The 20700-nt window shown below is 43.5% G+C and overlaps 1 protein-coding gene across 2 annotated transcripts in view; it reads left to right on the top strand.

The window, feature by feature from the left end:
- The window catches only part of TNRC6B (trinucleotide repeat containing adaptor 6B), a 712161-nt gene that overhangs the window by 335104 nt on the left and 356357 nt on the right, over positions 1-20700 (top strand). For both annotated transcript variants that reach the window (XM_033929420.1, XM_033929419.1), the window contains one exon: positions 3462-3637. In XM_033929420.1, the coding sequence (XP_033785311.1) occupies positions 3462-3637 (176 nt within the window). The remainder of the gene's footprint in view (positions 1-3461; positions 3638-20700) is intronic.

The raw sequence follows: 20700 nt of genomic DNA, 5'->3' as shown, positions 1-20700 counted from the left end.
CGCGGGTAAGGGTTTTATTATAGAGGATATTAATAAAATCTATTTTTAAAAAAGGCTTCATTATTGCAGCAGTTTAGTATGCCATCAACTCCACAGCTCATCTACTAGAGCTACTGGGATTTTGCAATAAGCTACCAGAAGTCATACCTTCAACCTACACAAATCTTAAAAGTTCATCGTTGCTTTTCTGTACACTAATCAGAGCTGAGCTTTTCTACCACAACAGGGAGTTGACAATCTAATTCACCTATGTTAGAAAGTCTTGTCCCTGTCACGCATCTCTGCACGCTATATGTTAATCTTCTAGATTAGATGGCCTTTTTAGTGCACGTCACTCCATTTTCATTTCTATACCTCAGAGTTCCACAGAACCACTTGATCCTTATCTGCAGAACTTTGAGTGACTTCACCTCTTTATCGTTCCCTCCAATAGTGGGTGCTTCTATCCGTCCACTCCAGAGGCCTTCTCTTTCAGCCTCTTCCTCACCAGAAGCTCCTTACAACAGACATTTCCATGCTAATCTGGGGAGCTCATCTTGATGGCCTCCACACTCAGGGAGTCTGGAATAATCAAGAGAAGACACTTTATATCAATCACCTGAAGCTTTGGGCAATTTGCATTGCTCTATGAACTTTTCAGGATCACTTAACCAAGCAGGTAATCCTCATTCATACCAACAATCAAGCTGCCTTGCTTTACGTGAGCAAACAAGGAGATACTGGCTCTTTGCCCCTGTGCCATAAGGCAGTATAAATATGGAATTTGGCGATTGTAGGCAACAGACGCCAGAGGGTGGTGGTTAATAGAATTCGCTCGGAGGAGGGAAAGGTGAGTAGCAGAGTCCCTCAGGGATTGGTGTTGGGGGCCGATCTTGTTCAATTTGTTTGTGAGTGACATTGTTGAAGGGTTAGAAAGAAAAGTTTGCCTTTTTGCAGATGATACCAAGGTTTGTAACAGAGTAGAAACCGAGGAGGGAGTGGAAAACATGAAAAAAGATCTGCAAAAGTTAGAAGAATGGTCTAATATCTGGCAACTAAAATTCAATGCACAGAAGTGCAGAGTAATAAATTTGGGGATTAGAAATCAGAAGGAGCCGTATGTGCTGGGAGGTGAGAGGCTGATATGCACGAATGGGGAGAGGGACCTTGGGGTGATAGTGTTTGAAGATCTAAAGGTGAAGAAACAGTGTGACAAGGCAGTGGCTGTTGCCAGAAGGATGCTAGGCTGTATAGAAAGAGGCATAACCAGTAGAAGAAAGAAGGTGTTGATGCCCCTGTACAGGTCGATGGTGAGACCCCACTTGGAGTATTGTGTTCAATTTTGGAGACCGTATCTGGCGAAAGACATAAAAAGACTTGAAGCAGTCCAGAGGAAGGCAACGAAAATGGTAGGAGATTTGTGCCAGAAGATGTATGAGGAGAGACTGGAAGCACTGAATATTTATAACCTAGAGGAAAGAAGGGACAGGGGAGCATCCTTGTGCTGCTTGGTGGGGTGGGGGTAGGGGGTGCTGTGGTGCCCAAATTAATATTTCCCCCGCTGCATCAAGTGCTCAAATGGTTAGCCAGCCCAGCGGGGCAGCTGTTGCTGTTTTCGTGGCTTAGCACGGTTGATACTTCTATCTGGCAGGTTGCGGATCCTCCACAGCCCAAGAAACACAAGTGCAAGTATCTAAGGGTGAATTTATGCCCCAGGAGCCAGACACTTTCTCAAAGTTCATGAAATTTTTGTGGTCTTAAGTTTCAGGCCAAGTGTTCGCCCTTTGAATAGTCTCAATCCTTCTCTGTGGCATCTCTTAGTGATGTGGAGCCTTTGGGTGCATCCTCACTTCTGCCTGATGCTGCTTTTGTTTCTGTCTGATATTGATGTGGGAGACCTGGATGCTGATGTTTCCCTTACTGATACATTGTTTGCAGGTACAGCGCTTCCTGGAGTGGGAGACCAAGGGTTCTGTACTGGATCTGTGGATTCTACTGTATTGCACTTATTAAGTTTGCGGCACTGTCAGATCTCATTTCTGAGTCATTGCAAGAGTTGAACTTAGTTCCTCAGCCGGCTCCGTCCATCTCGTCTTCTTTGCTTTGTGGTTTGCGCTCGCAGTCAGCTACCTTTTCCTGGCACCTCACATGAGTGTTCTGGTTCTGGAGCAATTGGTCTGAAGGGGCTCCGAAGCCATGCAGCACTCCATTTATCTGCTGGCACCTCTCTGATGACATCACTGCAGAATCTAGTGCAGCTGGTGACTCTTGGAGAGTCCACTCCTCTTCCCTCACAATGACCTCTAGTTGGGTACAAAGTTCCTCTTCTCTTCAACACATCTGCCTTTATTTTATGATTTATGTGGTCAGATACTAAAGCTGCTGCTTTTTCTTTGTGGCTGTATGGTTATTGATGCTGTTGCTTCTTGGTTTGAGTCAAATTCAACGTGGTAGATTCAGAATTCTCCACAACCTGTTTTGTTGGTAGTAAGTAGCCTTTTGGCTAAATGAAAACCTCAAAAACTTAGTTTATGAAAATCAAAAATTCTGTAGACAGAGATCACACAGCTGCTCAAAATCTTTCATCTGTACTTCTTAAACATGTACTACCATTAGCTACCTCTCTAATGATTCTTGGCTTTACCTTTGATTCTCAACTTTATTTTGAGATGCAGATTTTCTCAGGAGTAAAGTCATGTTCATTGGTTATGAGAAACACTAGAACCATCAGCCCCTTCTTTGCATTGATGCCATCTTAATTTTACTGATCAGCATTCTGGATTATTGTATTGCCCAATATACAGTAATGTGATTTTGCTTGCATTATTGTGTTTTTCTTAAGCATGATTTTGTTGCTCGTATTTTTAACATAACATAAAAATGTACTTCTATACCACAATATGGTTAAGTTCTATTTGGTTTACAAAAGAAAAGTAGTTACAATTAAGTGAAGTAGTTACCCAAGTATCTAGTGAACAGGTATAGTTTCAAATGTTTATGGTATTGCATTGGTTACCTGTGTGGCTTTTCTTCTGCCACATCCTGCCCTCTCTACTGCAACTTCTATTTAGCAGTCAAAACAGGATGATACAGTAGAAAGGGTAGGACGCAGCAAAAGACTACAGAGCTGGCCTGTGTGAAAATCTGCCATGCTACAGGAACATGTAAGTTACAAGCAGCAGGTAGACAGAGATGACAAACCCATGATGAGGAGGATATAGGAAGGGAAAGAGATACTGGCTGGAACACAGGAGCAAGGCTGTTTTTTTTTTCTGCGAGTGGTAAAAAGTTTTATTTCTGATTCTGCAGTAATTCTGATTTCAATGTTAACAGTTAACTATGGATTTACTGTAGCTTACCATGATAAATCCACTGTAATGTCTCATTCTCTTGTAGCTGGAGATTTCAAAACAAACAAATTGCAACATATGAAGCTGTTTGTGAAACCTTCCATTGCTTTATTTCATGTGACTTCTTTTTAGGTACAAAATCTATGCAAGATGGCTGGGTAGAGAATGAAGGACCAGTAACGGGAGCACGGCATACCAACTGGGAAGAAGAAGAAGAGGGAGGAGTCTGGAATAGTGCAGGCTCTCAGGGAAGTAGTTCCTCCCACAACTCAAATTGGGGACAAGGAGTAAAGAAACCCCAAATAAAGGTAGTGTTTTCTGTTGCTGGACTTTTTAACCTTTTACTCTTTTTTCATTATGATTAAGAGCCAAAGATGAAGCGCCTTGGTATTAGAAAAAACCCTTACATTGTCAGTGAGTGCATTTCAGGTCTGATCCATAGCAAACCCTGTATCAGAGAAGAGGAATCGCATTCATAGCTTTTCATTTTACTTTATTTGTGGTCAGGAAATTAATTTGTCATGCATATTATTGGACAGCGCTGAGACAAACATTTGGTTCAATGTTTCTACTATAGTACTTCATATTAAGGTACCAGGCAAAATATTGATTTAAATTATTGTTGCCTTGCACCAACAGTATTAATTGACTATTGAAATATGTTTGTCAACAAGGCGATATCCGTTGGTAAATAGAGGAGGTCATTATCGAAATACCAGTTTAAATGCTGTATTCTGATTAGTGGTGTAAAGTATTAAATGGTTAAATACTAGGGCTGCAATAAATTAAAAATTTTAATTGCATGGTTAATTGCAATTAAAATTTTTACTTGTACAATTAATTGCATAGGGCCAGATTCTATAAACAGCCTGTACTTTATATTCGCCATCCGGCTCAGTTGTCAATCAATCACTAGGTTCCATTTATAGCAAGGTTAAATGGCCATTTTTCTCAATGGAGGAGAGTAAGCAGTGGAGTGCCGCAGGGGTCTTTACTGGGACTGGTACTGTTTAATTTATTTATAAATGATCTGGAAATTGGAATGACAAGTGAGGGGATTAAATTTGCAGATAACACGAAACTGTTCAAAGTTGTTAAAACGCATAAAGATTGTGAAAAATTGCAGACAGACCTTAGGAAATTGGAAGACTAGGTGTCCAAGTGGCAGATGAAATTTAATGTGGACAAATACAAAGTGATGCACATTGGGAAGAATAACCCAAATCAGTTACTGGATGCTAGGGTCCACCTTGGGGGTTAGCGTCCAAGAAAAGGATCTGGGTGTCATTGTTGACAATACGATGAAGCCTTCCACCCAGTGTGTCTTCAGGTTTTTCCCTATTTGGACGACTGGCTCATCAAAGACCCTTCATGTCATGAAGTCATTCTAGTGACGAATCGCACCATATTATTTTTCCAGAACTTGGGTTTCAAGATCAACTTTCCCAGTAACAACTTTGTCTCAAAGGCTTCAGTTCATTGGGGCTCTTCTCGATACCACACAAATGAGGGCGTTCCTTCTGCAGGATTGTCGGGACACTTGACTTCAACTTTTTCATCAAGTATGCCGGCTCCAGTCAATCTCTGATTCTTCTGGGCCACATGCCCTCTACAGTCCATGTGACTCCTCTTAAGTGACACCTCAATGGTCTCTGGCCTCACAGTGGTCTCAGGCAACCGATCCTCTCTTGCATCACATTTCTGTAACTTCGTCTCTTCGTCGGTTGCTTCAGTGGTGGATAACATCTTCCAATCTCTCCAGAGGTCTTCTGTTTCACATGCCTCCTCATCAATGAGTTTTGACTATGGATACGTCAACTTATGCATGGGGGGCACCTCTGGATGGTCTTCAGACTCAAGATCATTGGTCTACCAGAGAGCAGAAGTTCCATATCAATCTTCTGAAACTCAGAGCAATTTATTATGCCCTTAAAGCTTTTCAACATCTCATATCCAACCAAGTCCTCTTGCTTTGCACTGACAATCAAGTAGCCATATACTATATAAATAAGCAAGGAGGCACAGGATCTCAACTTCTTTTGGGCGACTACTCGAAACATCTATCTCAAAGCAGTTTACATTCAGGGGGAACAGAATTACTTAACAGACAAGCTCAGCAGAATTCTTCAACCTCACGAATGGAAGCTCAACTCTTCCATCTTTTTTCAATGGGACCCTCCTCAAGTGGATTTGTTTGCATCTCTCCACAACAATAAGTTGCCCCAGTTCTGTTCCAGACTTTAATTGCCTTACTGTCTGGAAGCGGATTCATTTCTACTGGATTGGACATGGAAGTTTCTCTATGTGTTTCCATCCACTCCTCTCATTCTAAAGACTCTTGTCAAAGCCAAGCAGGAATCAGCCACCATGATTCTCATAGGTCCTCGGTAGCCCAGACAGCCTTGGTTTTCCCTTCTTTTCAACTCGGTGTCATGGAGCCAATACCGCTGCCAATATTTCTATCTCTTCTTACGCAGAGTCAAGGTTCACTTCTACATCCCAGCCTTCAGTCTCTACACCTGACAGCTTAGTGTCTCTCAGGCTGAATGTAACTGAACTTCGTCTTTCTCAGCCTGTAAGACTTATTTTATTTGTTTATTTATTTTTTTAATATTTATAAATTTAATAATTACAATATCAGATGATACAAAGAAAAAAAGGATCTTTCTTAGATATTAACAATATTATTAATCATTCATACAAAATTCCTTTCTAAGCCCACAATAATGGGAAGACATGACACAATTCCACATAAAGAAATTATAAGGATAGAAAAAAAGGAAATAATTCACGATTCGTCCACACGAATCCTAAATCATTCCTTACTCTAATAGGGATTCTTGATTTAATCCTCTTATTCCTCAGTAGTGAAACTTAAACCTCTTAAATATAATTCATTTCTGTTTTTGAGCAATTAAAAATTGTTGCAATTGAATAGGATCCCAAAAAACATATTCAATGTCTTGTAACTTAACAAGACATTTACATGGAAATTTTAGGTAGAAAGAGGCCTCTACTTTTAATTTCAGAAATTCTTTCCTTCTTAATTGTGTTGCTCTAGAGACATCTGGAAAAATTCTAACCAAATCCCCACAAAATTTTGTTAACCTATTTTTAAAATAAAATTTCATTATTAACATTTTATCTATCTCACTCATGCATGTTATCACCAGAGTAGACCGAGGAGTGTGTGGCGCAGTGGTTGAAGCTACAGCCTCAGCACCCTGGGGTTGTGGGTTCAAATCCCGCGCTGCTCCTTGTGACCCTAGGCAAGTCACTTAATCCTCCATAGCCCCAGGTACGTTAGATAGATTGTGAGCCCACCGGGACAGATAGGGAAAATGCTTGAGTACCTGATTGTAAACCGCTTAGATAACCTTGATAGGCGGTATATAAAATCCTAATAAACTTAAACTTAAACTTATCACATCTTGACTATCTTCCAGAAATTCTGTCAAATTAATTTCAGTTGTAACCAAATAGTCTACCTCCTGGGCGGGTTCTATTTTCTTTTGAGGAACATAATAATAATTATTTATTGGAACATTTTCTGCATTGGGCAACCCCAGTATTTCTTTAAAATATTTCCTTAATAAGATTTCAGAGGATAATAAATGAGTTACTGGGAAGTTGACCAAGCGAAGATTTCTCGCTCTATACATATTTTCCTTTAATTCCATTTTAGAATGTATCACTGTAGAATTCTTAACAGCAGATACTGAGACAGCTTGAAGTATATTACTTTGAGTTTCCACCACATTTAATCATTTATCCAAACAACCTAAATTGGAATCAACTTTTTCAAACTTATGACACATAGAATGTAAAAAATCTACCGTTTGTTTCACAGTTAACCTGAGAAACCCTTCTACTCTAGAAATACCTAGCCACAAATCTTTAAGGGTAATATCTTGGTTTTCCACTGTTAGTTGTTGATCCTCCATTATACCTGAATATTCAAGTGATTTAGGTATTTCAGTAAAAACTAGTTTATTCATCTGAGTGGAGGTTACCACATATTCAGTGGAAATAGTAGGATTTATATTCCCATTATCACTTGATATTGGATGAAGGGGAGGAGTCCTTTCGAGGGGACTCATTGAAGCTCCCGAAATGGAAGAATTCATACTGAGTGGTACCGTTGATGGATTATCAGTTATTAATGTCAAATGCCTGTCCGTAGGACCAGATACAGCTGGTGTTAACTTTTAGGTTTAATTTTCCTTTTCCCCATATTCAAGCTATTAAAAAATATAGAGGAAATAATACAACCTTACATTCTAGTTCCGTGGCTCCAAGGGGCTCCCAAGGGGCAAAGCGTGCCCCTTTGGCCACGCCCTGCGGCTGCAACTGCGGCAACGGCTTCAATTTAAGGATGTTGGTGGAGACGGACCCAATGACGTCAGGGGTCCGTCTCTTCCTGTGCCTGCCCGATGGGCTGCCGAAGAAACAGCTGCGGCTGCTGCGAGAGGCACAGGGCAGCAAAGAAGTCATCTCTAGTTGATCCGTTGTAAGTATCAGCTCCCCTTTAAGGCTTATTTTAGAAGCCTCCAGGAAACCTGCCACTCAGCAATGCTATCAACAGAAGTGGACTTGTTTTTCTGCCTGGTGTCGTCTTCATCACTATGATTCAACATCCATCTCAGTTTCACTAGTCTTGGATTACCTTCTCCATTTGTCTGACTGGGGACTCAAGTCTACATCTTTTAGAGTCCCTATCACAGCTTTTCATCAACCAGTTGAGGGTATACCTCTAACTGCTCATCCTCTGGTCTGTAGATTCATGAAAGGCCTTTTCAATGTTAAACCATCTCCAGTAGTCTGGGACCTCAATGTGGTTCTTGTTAAATTGATGAAGCCTCCATTTTAACCAATGTCTACGGCTCATCTCAAGTACCTTACCTGGAAAGTTATTTTTCTCATTTCACTTACTTCTGCCACAAGAGTGCGTGAACTTCAAGCATTAGTGGCAGATCCACCATTCACAGTGTTCCATCATGACAAAGTGGTGCTTTGCACATATCCCAAGTTTTTGCCAAAAATCGTCACCGAATTTCATCTCAATCAGTACATTGTGCTTCTGGTATTTTTTTCCTAAGCCTCATTCTCATTCAGGAGAAATGGTACTTCATACTCTGGATTGCAAGCAAGCTTTGGCTTATTAACTCAGCAGGACAAAGGCTCATAGAACTTCTCAACTTTTTGTCTCTTGATCCTAACAAGTTGGGGCATCCTGTTTCGAAGAGAGCGATTTCCAACTGTTTGGCTTCCTGTATATCATTCTGTTATGCTCAGGCTGGGCTGCACCTGGAGAGTCGTGTCACAGCCTATAAGGTTCGCGCTTTTGCAGCTTCGGTAGTTTTTCTTCAATCGACTCCTATTGACGAAATATGCAAAGCTGCTACTTGGTCCTCGGTTCATACATTCACCTCACATTACTGTCTGGAAACTTTTTCCAAACAGGATGGGTACTTTGGCCAGTCAGTAATACAGAATTTATTTTCCTAAAGGCCAACACTCCCATATTACAGAATTTATTTTCCTAAAGGCCAACACTCCCACCATCCTATTATCCCAGCACAAGCAGGCAGGTATTCTCACATATGGGTGATGTCATCGACGGAGCCCGGATGCGGATGCCTCACAAGCAGACTTGCTTGAAGAAACTTGAAGTTTCGTGTTGCCCGCACCGCACTTGCGCGAGTGCCTTCCCGCCCAGCACAGGGCGCGTCTCCTCAGTTCTCAGTTTTCCGCGGAGCCGAGAAGTCCGTCTTTGACTCTCTGCATTTTAACTTCGTTCCTTTGTGCCTTCTCTCAACCGCGGTTTGTGTTTTTTCCTCACGAATCGCTGTTTTTAGTTTATTTCTTTTATTTTTAGTAATAAAAATAAAAATTTTCTTCTTCCGTTCGTTTTCCGGGACAGACCGCTCGGCCGCAGCCCGAGGGCTTCGATTTTGCAGCAGCTATTTTTCCTTCTATGTCCCGGCCTGCCACGGGCTTCAAGAGGTGTAGCAAGTGTCAGCGCGCGATCTCTCTTACATACCCTCATGGACGTTGCCTCAAGTGCCTTGGGCCGAAACATCATCCTAGGTCGTGCCTGCCTTGACAAACATTTCAGCCTCGTGCTTTCAAGCGTCGTTGTATTTTGGTGGACAAGCTCTTCGAGATGGAGTCTTCTACTGATCCCTCGACTTCGAAACCGTCTTCGGCCTTGACTCCCACCGAGGCTCCTTCTGCGCCTACTGCTTCCACCTCGAGCCTCATCAGACCTTCATCGTTTGCAGCGGCTCTTACTTCGACGTCATCTGCTGTATTTTCCCCTGTTTCCTCAGGTCAGATAGCTCAGCAGTCGTTTCCGCCAGTGGTGATTAAAGTGTCTAAGACTCCCAGGTCGAAGTACACTCACACTACCTCGAAGGAACCTCCAGCCAAAGCAGATGGTCCAGTTTCAGACGCAGATCCATCCTTGGCTTCTTTCCAGATCATGTTAGAAAAGCAGTTTATTCAGTACTAACATGGGACCCAAACTGCTTCCTCTTATCCAGCCTGGGCATTCAGCAGACTCCCGCGAGGTTGAGCCACTTCCTTTGCCCCAGTCTGAACTTACACACTCTTTGCAGGGAGCAGAGTCTCTGCGAGTGTCTGGTCTGGCATCCAAGCACATAAATCTAGGAGTAGATTCTTTGCGAGTGCCTCGACAGGAATCCTCACACTCTATACAAGGAGCAGAATCTTTGGAAGTGCATTGAGGTTCCTCCACCAAGCCTCTGGAGTTTCGATCTACAGCCTCTAGTCCTATTCATCCGATGGCATCGACTGCTCTCGTCTCCGAGGCGAAGTCTCCTTGATCTTCGAGATCTGGTTCCAGACACAGTTCTCATCGACGTTCGAGGCCTTCCTCGAGGCATCATTCCAGGCATAGTTCGTCTTCTCAAGACAGACAATCTTCGTCTAAGCCTCGATCTACTCCAACCTTGACCAGACCACCGACGCCTCGTTCGAGGTCTCCGATACCGGGCCTCGAGGATATTCCGGTTTCGATTACCTCATCCAAATCACCTGGTTCCTTTGATCCCGAAGCTTCATCTTCGACTCAGGCTGCCTCGACGTCCTCGAGTCCTTCCAGTAGCGCATCGAATTCAGTATAAACTAAATCTATTTACTTTCAAATCCCTGTTATATAAAACCCCATCTTTCATCTACAAGTTACTGATCCCTTATACCCCAATCAGATCACTGAGATCTATTGACCAACATCTATTAGTTATACCCTCACTTAAAGTTATTAATACACGGCGGCACTTTATCTTCTCTGTTACAGCTCCTCAAACTTGGAACTCCCTCCCTATTTATCTCAGAGAAGAAAAGAACTTAGATAAATTTAAAAGTAAACTTAAGAGCTTTCTTTTCAAAGACGCTTATGATATTTAGGAGTCCCAGCCTATTTTTGCTTATTTTAATAAGGCTACTTCTTTTATTTCCCTCCTATTGTTTTTTACCATAATCGTCCTTCTTTCTATCATTATTATTGAATTTCATTACCCTGCCTTTCCCTTTGTTTTCCTTTTTTGTTTATTCTGTTAGTCGTTAATTTAATATGTTTTGTTTAGTGTCCATCTGGTCTTTTATCACCCCTGTATTATCTGTAAATTGAATGATTTGTTCATCGCTTAGATATTTGAGTAAGCAATTAATCAAATACTTAATAAACTTGAAACTTGCAGATCAGCTATCTTTCTCGTCTTTCCTTCGTCTGATGGCTGTGGACTTGAATCTTCTATTGGATACTGGTTCAAAATACTTTAAGGAGTATCTAGAAGTCATGCATCTTCCTCAAACTCCGGCAGAGTCTCTTAAGCTTCCACTTCATAAGCTTTTGAATTAGATTTTTGGTCAATGCATGGAAACAACTTTTTCCATACCAGCTGTTCCAGGAAAATTGGACTCTAGGTATAAAACTGTGCATCGCAAAGGATTTGACAATACTCAGTTATCTCATCAATCCCTCCTTGTCGAGTCCTCCTTAAAGAGGTCCCATCCTTCCAAGGTTTATGCCACCGTTCCTCCTGGAAGGGAAGGGAAAACTATGGACAAATTCAGACGTCGCATCTATCAAAATGCTATGATATCTTCTAAAGTTCTCAATTATAATTTTCAATTCATCACTTATTTTGAATTTATTTCTTCATTGCCGAAGTTCTTGCATTATCTGGATACTCAAATGCACTTTGAATTTCAAGAGGTTATTGCTTCTTTGTCTCAACTCCGGTTGCATCTCCTCCAGTCATCTTACGATGCATTCGAGTTGTCTGCCCGAGCAGCTGCTTGCTCTGTGGCTATGTGTCGTCTTGCTTGACTTCGTACCATTGACATGGACCCTAATCTTCAAGACCGCTTAGCTAACATTCCTTGTGAGGGCAATGACCTCTTTGATAAATCTGTCGAGGCTGCCACCAAGAAATTGTCTGACCATGAAAAATCTTTTGCTTCAATTGTCAGACCTAAGCCAAAGCCAGCTCCTGCCAAGCCTGCACGCCCTACTCTTATTTATCAACGGCGTTATGCTCCAAAGCCGGCTCCTTACACTCGCCCTCCTCTTAAGAAACAGCAACCTCAGAAGCAGCAAAAACCCCAACCTTCTGCTGCACCTAAGGCTTCTCAGCCTTTTTGACTGTTTAAAACAGAGCATAACCTTCACCGTTCTGACTCTGTCTCATTTTCTCCCTATAGGAGGTCGTCTCCATCATTTTTACGACCGATGGATGTCAATCACCTCCGACCTCTGAGTGCTTACCATCCTCAGAGAAGGATACTCTTCATTTCACTTAGATTCCACCAGACCTTCCTCCAAGTATCCTTCCAATCCATCCCAGACCGCCCTTCTTCTTCAGGAAGCTCAAGCTCTGCTTTGTCTCCATGCCATCAAGCCAGTTTCTTTGGAGCAGCAAAACAGGGGTTTTTACTCCCGTTACTTCCTTTTTCTGAAGAAGACAGGCGATCTGCGACCCATTTTGGATCTCAGGGCTCTCAACAAATTTCTAGTCAAAGAAAAGTTTCGAATGTTGTCCCTGGCATCCCTTTATCCCCTTCTTGAGCAGAATGACTGGTTATGCTCTCTGGATCTCAAGGAGGCCTACACTCATATCCCCATTCTTCTGGCCTCCCATCAGTACCTCAGATTTCGGGTGGGGAATCTGCATTATCAATACAGAGTACTACCATTCGGCCTGGCCTCATCTCCCAGGTATTCACCAAGTGCCTGGTAGTGGTAGCAGCAGCTCTAAGGAATCATGGTCTTTAGGTATTTCCCTACCTCGACGACTGGCTCATCAAGGATTCCACGTCTCAAGGGGTTATTGTAGTGACCTAACAGACTACCTGGTTCCTACAAAGTTTGGGATTCGAGATCAATTTTCTAAAATCTCAGCTTCAACCCTCTCAGACTCTACAATTCATTGGAGCTGTTCTGGACTCTGTCCAACTCAGAACATTCCTTCCACAGCAACGTCTGAAAGCTCTACTTCAACTCTGTCATACAGTGTCTTCCCGATCTTCCATCTCAACGAGACACATGATGGTACTCCTAAGTCACATGGCCTCCACAGTACACATGACTCCTTTTGTCAGACTTCACCTCAGAATTCCTCAGTGGACCCTGGCTTCCCAATGGACGCAGGTTTGCGATCCTCTTTCTCGACACATCACAGTCACTCCTATGAAGCAGTCTCTCCGTTGGTGGATGCTCTCTTCCAATCTTTCCAGAGGTTTTCTTTTTCAAACGTCCCCTCATCAGAAGGTCCTCATGACAGACTCTTCGATCTACGCTTAGGGTACTCATCTCGATGGTCTCCGTACTCAAGGCCTCTGGACCAGTATGGATCGTCAGTGTCATATCAATCAGTTGGAACTCATAGCGATCCTCAAAGCTCTCCAAGCTTTTCAACATCTGCTTCACGACACAGTAGTCCTCATTCGGACGGACAACCAAGTCGCCATGTATTATGTCAACAAACAGGGTGTGTCTTCCTTTTGTCAAGAAGCTCTAGAGCTTTGGGACTGGGCAATCTGCCACAACACCTTCCTCAAAGCTGTCTACTTTCAAGGGGCAAAGAATTGCTTGGCGGACAACTTGAGTCGTCTACTGCAACCTCACGAATGGACACTCCATTCTTCGCCTCTTCATCACATTTTTTCACAGTGGGGAACGCCTCAGATAGACCTCTTTGCGGTTCCCCACAACTACAAACTGCCTCAGTTCTGCTCCAGGATATACTCTCCTCACCGCCTCGAGGCAGATGCTTTTCTTATGGAATGGACGAATCTCTTCCTCTATGCATTCCTCCATTCCCTCTCATTCTCAAGACTCTGGTCAAGTTGAAGAACGATCATGCCACCATGATTCTGATTGCTCCTCAGTGGCCGAGACAGCCTTGGTACTCTCTTCTACTTCAACTCAGCAGCAGGGAGCAATACCTTCTACCAATTTTTCCTTCTCTGCTTACACAGTCAAGGATCTCTGCTTCATCCCAACCTGCAGTCTTTACACCTGACAGCTTGGTACCTCTCAACATAACTCCTCTTCAGTTTTCTCAATCTGTAAGAGATGTTTTAGAAGCTTCTAGGAAGCCTACCACTAGTCCATCAAAAGCGGACTAGATTTTCTACATGGTGTTTTTCTCATGATAAGGAGCCTCAGCATTCCTCCTTATCTTTTGTTTAGGACTATCTTTTGCACTTACCAATTCTGGTCTCAAGTCTACATCTATACGAGTCCATCTCAGTGCAATTGCGGCTTTCCATCAGCCTATTGAAGGGAAACCCCTCTCTGCTCATCCAGTGGTTTCCAGATTCATGAAAGGACTTTTCAATGTCAAACCTCCTCTCAAACCGCCTCCTGTGGTTTGGGACCTGAATGTTGTCCTTACTCAACTCATCAAGCCTCCATTTGAACCAACTGCTAAGGCTCATCTGAAGTATCTCACTTGGAAAGTGGTGTTTCTCATTGCCCTCACTTCTGCTCAATGAGTCAGTGAGCTGCAAGCTTTAATTACTGACCCACCATTCACGGTGTTCCATCATGACAAAGTGGTTCTTCGTACTCATCCGAAATTCCTACCTAAAGTGGTCTCAGAATTTCATCTCAACCAATCCATCGTCCTTCCAGTATTTTTTCCAAAGCCTCATTCTCATCCTGGAGAATCAGCTCTTCATACTCTGGACTGTAAACGTGCTTTGGCCTTCTACTTGGAATGCACCAAACCACACAGAACTGCTCCTCAACTTTTTGTTTCCTTCAATCCAAACAAATTGGGACATCCTATTTCTAAGCGTACCATCCCAAATTGGATGGCGGCTTGTATCTCATTCTGCTATGCCCAGGCTGGATTACCCCTTCACAGTGAAGTCACAGCCCATAAAGTCAGAGCAATGGCAGCTTCAGTAGCTTTCCTTAGATCTACACCTATTGAGGAAATTTGTAAGGCTGCTACTTGGTCCTCGGTTCATACCTTCACTTCTCACTATTGTCTGGATACTTTCTCTAGACGGGATGGACAGTTTGGCCAAACAATATTACAAAATTTATTCTCCTAAATCAGTGTTTTTCAACCTTTTTTGGGCAAAGGCACACTTGTTTCATGAAAAAAATCACGAGGCACACCACCATTAGAAAATGTTAAAAAATTTAACTCTGTGCCTATATTGACTATATATAAAGTAATTCTCTTGAATAGGAATCAAATAAACACAAAGAAAGTATTTTATAATGCTGCCACCGCCAACAACACCGTTGGTGGCGGTGGCACTCAAGTGGCTAAAGAGCCGCAGTTTGCCGGCCTAGGGACAACACTGGAGGGTGGCCAGCTGTGCACCCCCTTGGGACGTAAACCCGGGGTGGGGCAGACCCCCCCCCCCACCCTGGTATGCCACTATCTGTACCTCACTCCCTCCCTATGACCAAAAATTCTCCTTTCTTCTATTCCCCGTGTACACAACCATCTCTTTCCCTCCCTTCCTCTCTCCAAAGTCCATGCCTTCTGTGTCCAAACACTCATTCCCTCCCTTCCTCTCTCCCAAGTCCATTTCTTCTGTGTCCAAAAACGCATTCCCTCCCCACCTCAGCATCTCTTTCCCTCCCTTCCTCTCTCCCAAGTCCATGCCTTCTGTGTCCAAACACTCATTCCCTCCCTCTCTCCCAAGTCCATTTCTTCTGTGTCCAAAAACGCATTCCCTCCCCCACCTCAGCATCTCTTTCCCTCCCTTCCTCTCTCCCAAGTCCATTTCTTCTGTGTCCAAAAACGCATTCCCTCCCCCACCTCAGCATCTCTTTCCCTCCCTTCCTCTCTCCCAAGTCCATGCCTTCTGTGTCCAAAAACCCATTCCCTCCCCCACCTCAGCATCTCTTTCCCTCTCTTCCTCTCTCCCAAGTTCATGCCTTGTGTCCAAAACGCACTCCCTCCCCCCTTTTGTGTTCCGTGTTTGCCTCCCAGCCCATCTTTGCAACTTTCTCAGCAAAACGAAGCTCAAGCCGCGAGGCTTGTCTTCTGCTTCCTGCCTGCCCTGCCGCGCACAAATAGCCGAACGGAAGTATTCTCCGACGTCAGCGCTGACGTCGGAGGGCAGGCTTTGCTTAAGCCCTCCCTCCGACGTCAGCGCTGACATCGGGGAACGCTTGCGATCGGCTATATGTTAGCTGCAGGGCAGGCAGGAACAGAAGACGAGCCTCGCGGCTCGAGATGTATTGAACTCCGCGGGTCCCCCGTCCAGCTCTCCTGTCCACGTGGGGCGGACCGCCCCTCTCCCTAGACTGGTGGTACTGCCCTGATGGCGGCCCTGACCGTACGGCACACCAGGCAACATCTCGCGGCACACTAGTGTGCCGCGGAACAGCGGTTGAAAAACGCTGTCCTAAATTGCCAACACTCCCACCATCCCATTCTGGTTAGCTTGGAGATCACCCATATGTGAGAATACCTGCCTGTTTGTCCTGGGATAAAGCAGTTACTTACCGTAACAGGTGTTATCCAGGGACAGCAGGCAGCTATTCTCACAACCCATCCACCTCCCCTGGTTGGCTTCTCTGCTAGCTATCTGAACTGAGGAGAAGCGCCCTGTGCTGGGCGAGAAGGCATTTGCGCATGCGCGGTGCGGGCGACTCGAAACTTCAAGTTTCTTCAAGCAAGTTTGCTTGTGAGGCATCCGCTTCCGGGCTCCGTCGATGACGTCACCGATATGTGAGAATAGCTGCCTGCTGTCCCTGGATAACACTTGTTACGGTAAGTAACTGTGCTTTATCCAGATACAGCAAGCAGATATTCTCACATCCCCCCTCCACCTCCCCTGATTGGCTTCTTAGTTGGTTTATTGAACTGTGGAGCCGCGCACCAACATCAGGTGGGAATGCAGTCGCTCATGCGCGGTTCAGGCTATCACAAACTTTCTAAATGTCTTAAAAGTGGCAATGCACATTTAAAGTGTCTGTACCGGGGCTCGGTTGATTACATCACCCAAATGTGAGAATATCTGCCTGCTGTTCCTGGATAAATATCTGTTATGGTGAGTAAGTGTGGTTTTTTGAACCAATTTCTGCGGCTCATCTCAAATACCTTACTTGGAAAGTAGTCCTTCTCATCTCTCTTACTTCAGCTCGATGTGCCAGTGAACTTCAAGCACTGGTGGTGAATCCTCCTTTCACAGTGTTCCAACATGACAAAGTGGTGCTTCGCACTCATCCAAAGTTTCTTCCTAAGGTTGTCACTGAATTCCACCTTAATCAATCTATTGTACTTCCAGTATTTTTTCCCAAGCCTCATTCTCATCTTAGGGAAAAAGCTCTTCACACTCTAGGCTGCAAAAGAATGTTGGCCTACTATTTACAGAAAACTCAATCTCCTTTGATCCTAGCAAGTTGGGATGTCCAGTATGCAAGAGAACAATTTCCTCATGGTTGGCCTCTTGTATCTCCTTTTGTTATGCTCAGGCTGGGCTCCAACTAGGTGTCATGTCATAGTACAAAATTCACAGGAAAGAGTACGTTTAATCACAAAAATCCACCTACATTCACACAACCACAATCTAAGTGCATAAAGAGGAAGAACAAAAAGAGAGGCCAATCACACACACAATCATTCAGAAAACAGAAAAGCAACACATTGAAATAAAAAAAGTGGAGAAAAAAAACCTCAGATGAGCTTCATGGGTTCAATTAAACTCCACTTTCTTAAATCATATACAAACAATGAACTATTTCTTCTTCCAATCAGGTAGTGCAAAGAGTCATTTCAAAATTTGCACGGAAGGATTCAATATACCACAAGGGCACAGTTAATAATCAGCAGTGTGTAGTCAAAAGCAAAAAATTGCCACAAAAAACACAAACACTTAGCTGTTGTAGAACGCTGGTTTTGCTTCCAGTATCCCCAAAAGCCTGGAACAATCAAAGGCTCAACTTTGTGCTAAACAAATGCCATTAGCACAAGACCCGACAGCTAACTTTCGTGTTTCGCCAGAGCTGCATCAGGGATCTTGTCTCAGCAATAGATAGCTGGTATTACCATTCAAAGGCAGAAACTGAAAAGACCGGGGATTCCAGACACCAGCGATCGTCAGCAAGAAGAACTGTAGAGGACTCTGCCCATAATCTCAAACAGCCAATCCACTGCCACTCCTATAAGCCAATCAAAAGAAAGCAGACCACTCCACTCGTACATTGAAGCCAGAAGGCTCCACTGATTGCATATGAAAAATCCAACGCTGTTCCTTCTGACGTAGGAGACTTCGCCAATCGTTCCTCCTGATAGATTTGGGGCAGTGTTCTAGCACACAACATCTGAGAGACCAGAAATCATGCTTCAGCTGGATACAATGGGAAACCAGAGATTCATCCATCCGCTTGGTAGTGAGGCATGAACGATGCTCTAATAGCTGGGTATTCTAAGCCTGTGAAGTTTGTCCAGCATACAGAAGGCCACAAGTTTCAAGTTTATTTAAAATTTGTTTAATCACCCTATCATATATTCAGGGCGATGTACAATTCTAAAAATATTTTATAACAGTAGACAGGGGAACAAAAAGTTCATATAACAAATAGATGACTTTCAAGACAGACGGGACTAGTTGGGTAACTAGTAGAGAAATACAATAATTGGAGGCAGATGAGACAATCAAGGAAAATTACAAAAGGAGTGATTGTTTTGTTTTTTTGTTTTGTTTTGGTTTTAATAAAAAGGATGGATTTTGCTTTAGTTTTGGTGTTTTTACGATGTCTAGCAGTCAAATGCATCTTTAAAAATAAAACATTTTAACTGACTCTTAAATCTACCAAAGTTTCTTTCCTCCCTTAAGTAGATTGGCAAGGAATTCCACAATTGGGGGGCCTGAATGATATATATAACACCAACCGATAAGCAGGTAGTATTGCTCTTCAAAACATAGGAACACATGGTTTTATGGTGTATAAACATCTGAGTTTCCATCATGATTTGACACATGGTACACCTCCCACATTTACCATGCCCTACAAGGGCCACCAACTCTGCCTCCCCAAGTGGCCGCAATTCATTAGGGCTTCTCAGGTCACATAGATTAGTATTTCTTCCAAAAGGAAATAAAAATCTGGTATCAGCAAAACAGGGATGAACCCGCAAGATATTTCAATGAGAGCGAACAGTCTTTTGAACTGGCCTCGATTGAGTAGTGTATTTAGAATCAAACGGCATGGCATCTTCCTGCTGCTGGGCACCACAGTATTGCAATAATTGACCCTGGGGTTGAAAAAGGGCCGCTTTATTGATCGCTGATTTTGGATATCCATGGTCCTCAAATTTTTTACGAAGCCCCTCAGCTCTAGAAAGATATTCCTGATTGGTACTGCACATCCTGTTATATCGCAGAAATTGAGCGTATGGAATACTAGTCTTCATAGAGAAAGGGTGCATACTGTGGAAACTCAGCAGGGAGTTCCTATCCGTTTCTTTTGAGTACACTGTTGTCACCGTTTGGCCCTCCTCCAGTCAAATCAGCATATCCAAAAAATGGATATGGGTAGAACTGTAGTTGACATCAAACCTCAAAGCAGGATGACAATTATTAATATTACTCTTGAAGTCTTCCAGCTCATTCAACGACCCAGTCCACACACAAAAAATGTCATCTATACACATGGCCCACCACCACATCTTATGAGCATATACAGAGGAATAGATGAACTTAACCTCGAATGCTGCCATATATAAATTTGCCACGGTGGGGGCAAAAGAAGCTCCCAACGCCGCCCTAAGCATTGCTGATAGAAACATTGCTCAAAAACAAAATAATTTTTCTCCATGTCAGTGGCACTTAGTTGTATCAGAAATTTGGTGGGGACCAGGTGAGTGCGGGGACGTTCATCCAGAAAGCTCCGAAGGACCAAAAGCGCTTCTGCTTGAGGAATTGTGATATGGCAGCTTCAGTTGGTCACTTCTGCCAAGCAGTATTGCAAAATTTATTTTCCTAATGGCCAACTCTCCCTCCATCCCATTCTAGTAAGCTAAGGAGTCCCATATGTGAGAATATGCTGCCTGCTTGTCCTGGAATAAAGCACAGTTACATATGTAACAGGTGTTATCCAGGGACAGTAGGTTGATATTCTTATAACCCACCCATCTCCCCTGGTTGTCTTCTTAGCTTGCTTAAATAACTTGAAGTGACGTCGCATGTGGCTGCTGGAAAAGTCTCCTCTGATGCAACTTCCTGTTTCCGGTTGCATCAGAGGAGACTTTTCCAGCTGCCAATGCGACGTGACTTCAAGGCTCCCGCTGTAATACAGTGCATAGCCTTATAGAAATTGCCAGTTTCACCACAAAGAGAAGGTAAGGGAGGGAGGGAACTGCTAGACCGCGCGAAGGGTGCTGGAGATGAGAAGACGCTGAAGCAGCCTGAAGGGAACTGGGGAAGAAAGAGAGGGGAGAAGACACTGGGAAATGGGGAAGAGAGAGTGGGGAGAAAACGCTGGGAAATGGGGAAGAGAGAGTGGGGAGAAGCTGGGAAATGGGAAAGAGAGAGTGGGGAGAAGACGCTGAATGGAAATGGGGAATAGAGACTGGGGAGAAGACGCTGGAAGGGAAGAAGACAGATGCCAGACTATGGAGGAGCGGAGGGAAGGATTGGTGCCAGACCAATTTGGGGGTGGTGGGGTGAAGGGAGAGGCACAGTAACAGAGCAAATGGAAGACGCAGAGACGGCAGACAGTGAATAGAAGGAATTGAATGAGAAGATGAGGTTAGCAGAAACCAGACAACAAAGGCTGGAAAAAAATTTTCTATTTATTTATTTATTTTGCTTTAGAATAAAGTAGTACAGTGGAACCTTGGTTTATGAGCATAATTCGTTCCAG

The sequence above is a fragment of the Geotrypetes seraphini genome, chromosome 2 (assembly GCF_902459505.1).
Source record: "Geotrypetes seraphini chromosome 2, aGeoSer1.1, whole genome shotgun sequence".
Classification (NCBI taxonomy): Eukaryota; Metazoa; Chordata; class Amphibia; order Gymnophiona; family Dermophiidae; genus Geotrypetes; species Geotrypetes seraphini.
Note: the sequence above shows the minus strand (reverse complement) of the source record. Positions and strands in the feature narration are given on the sequence as shown.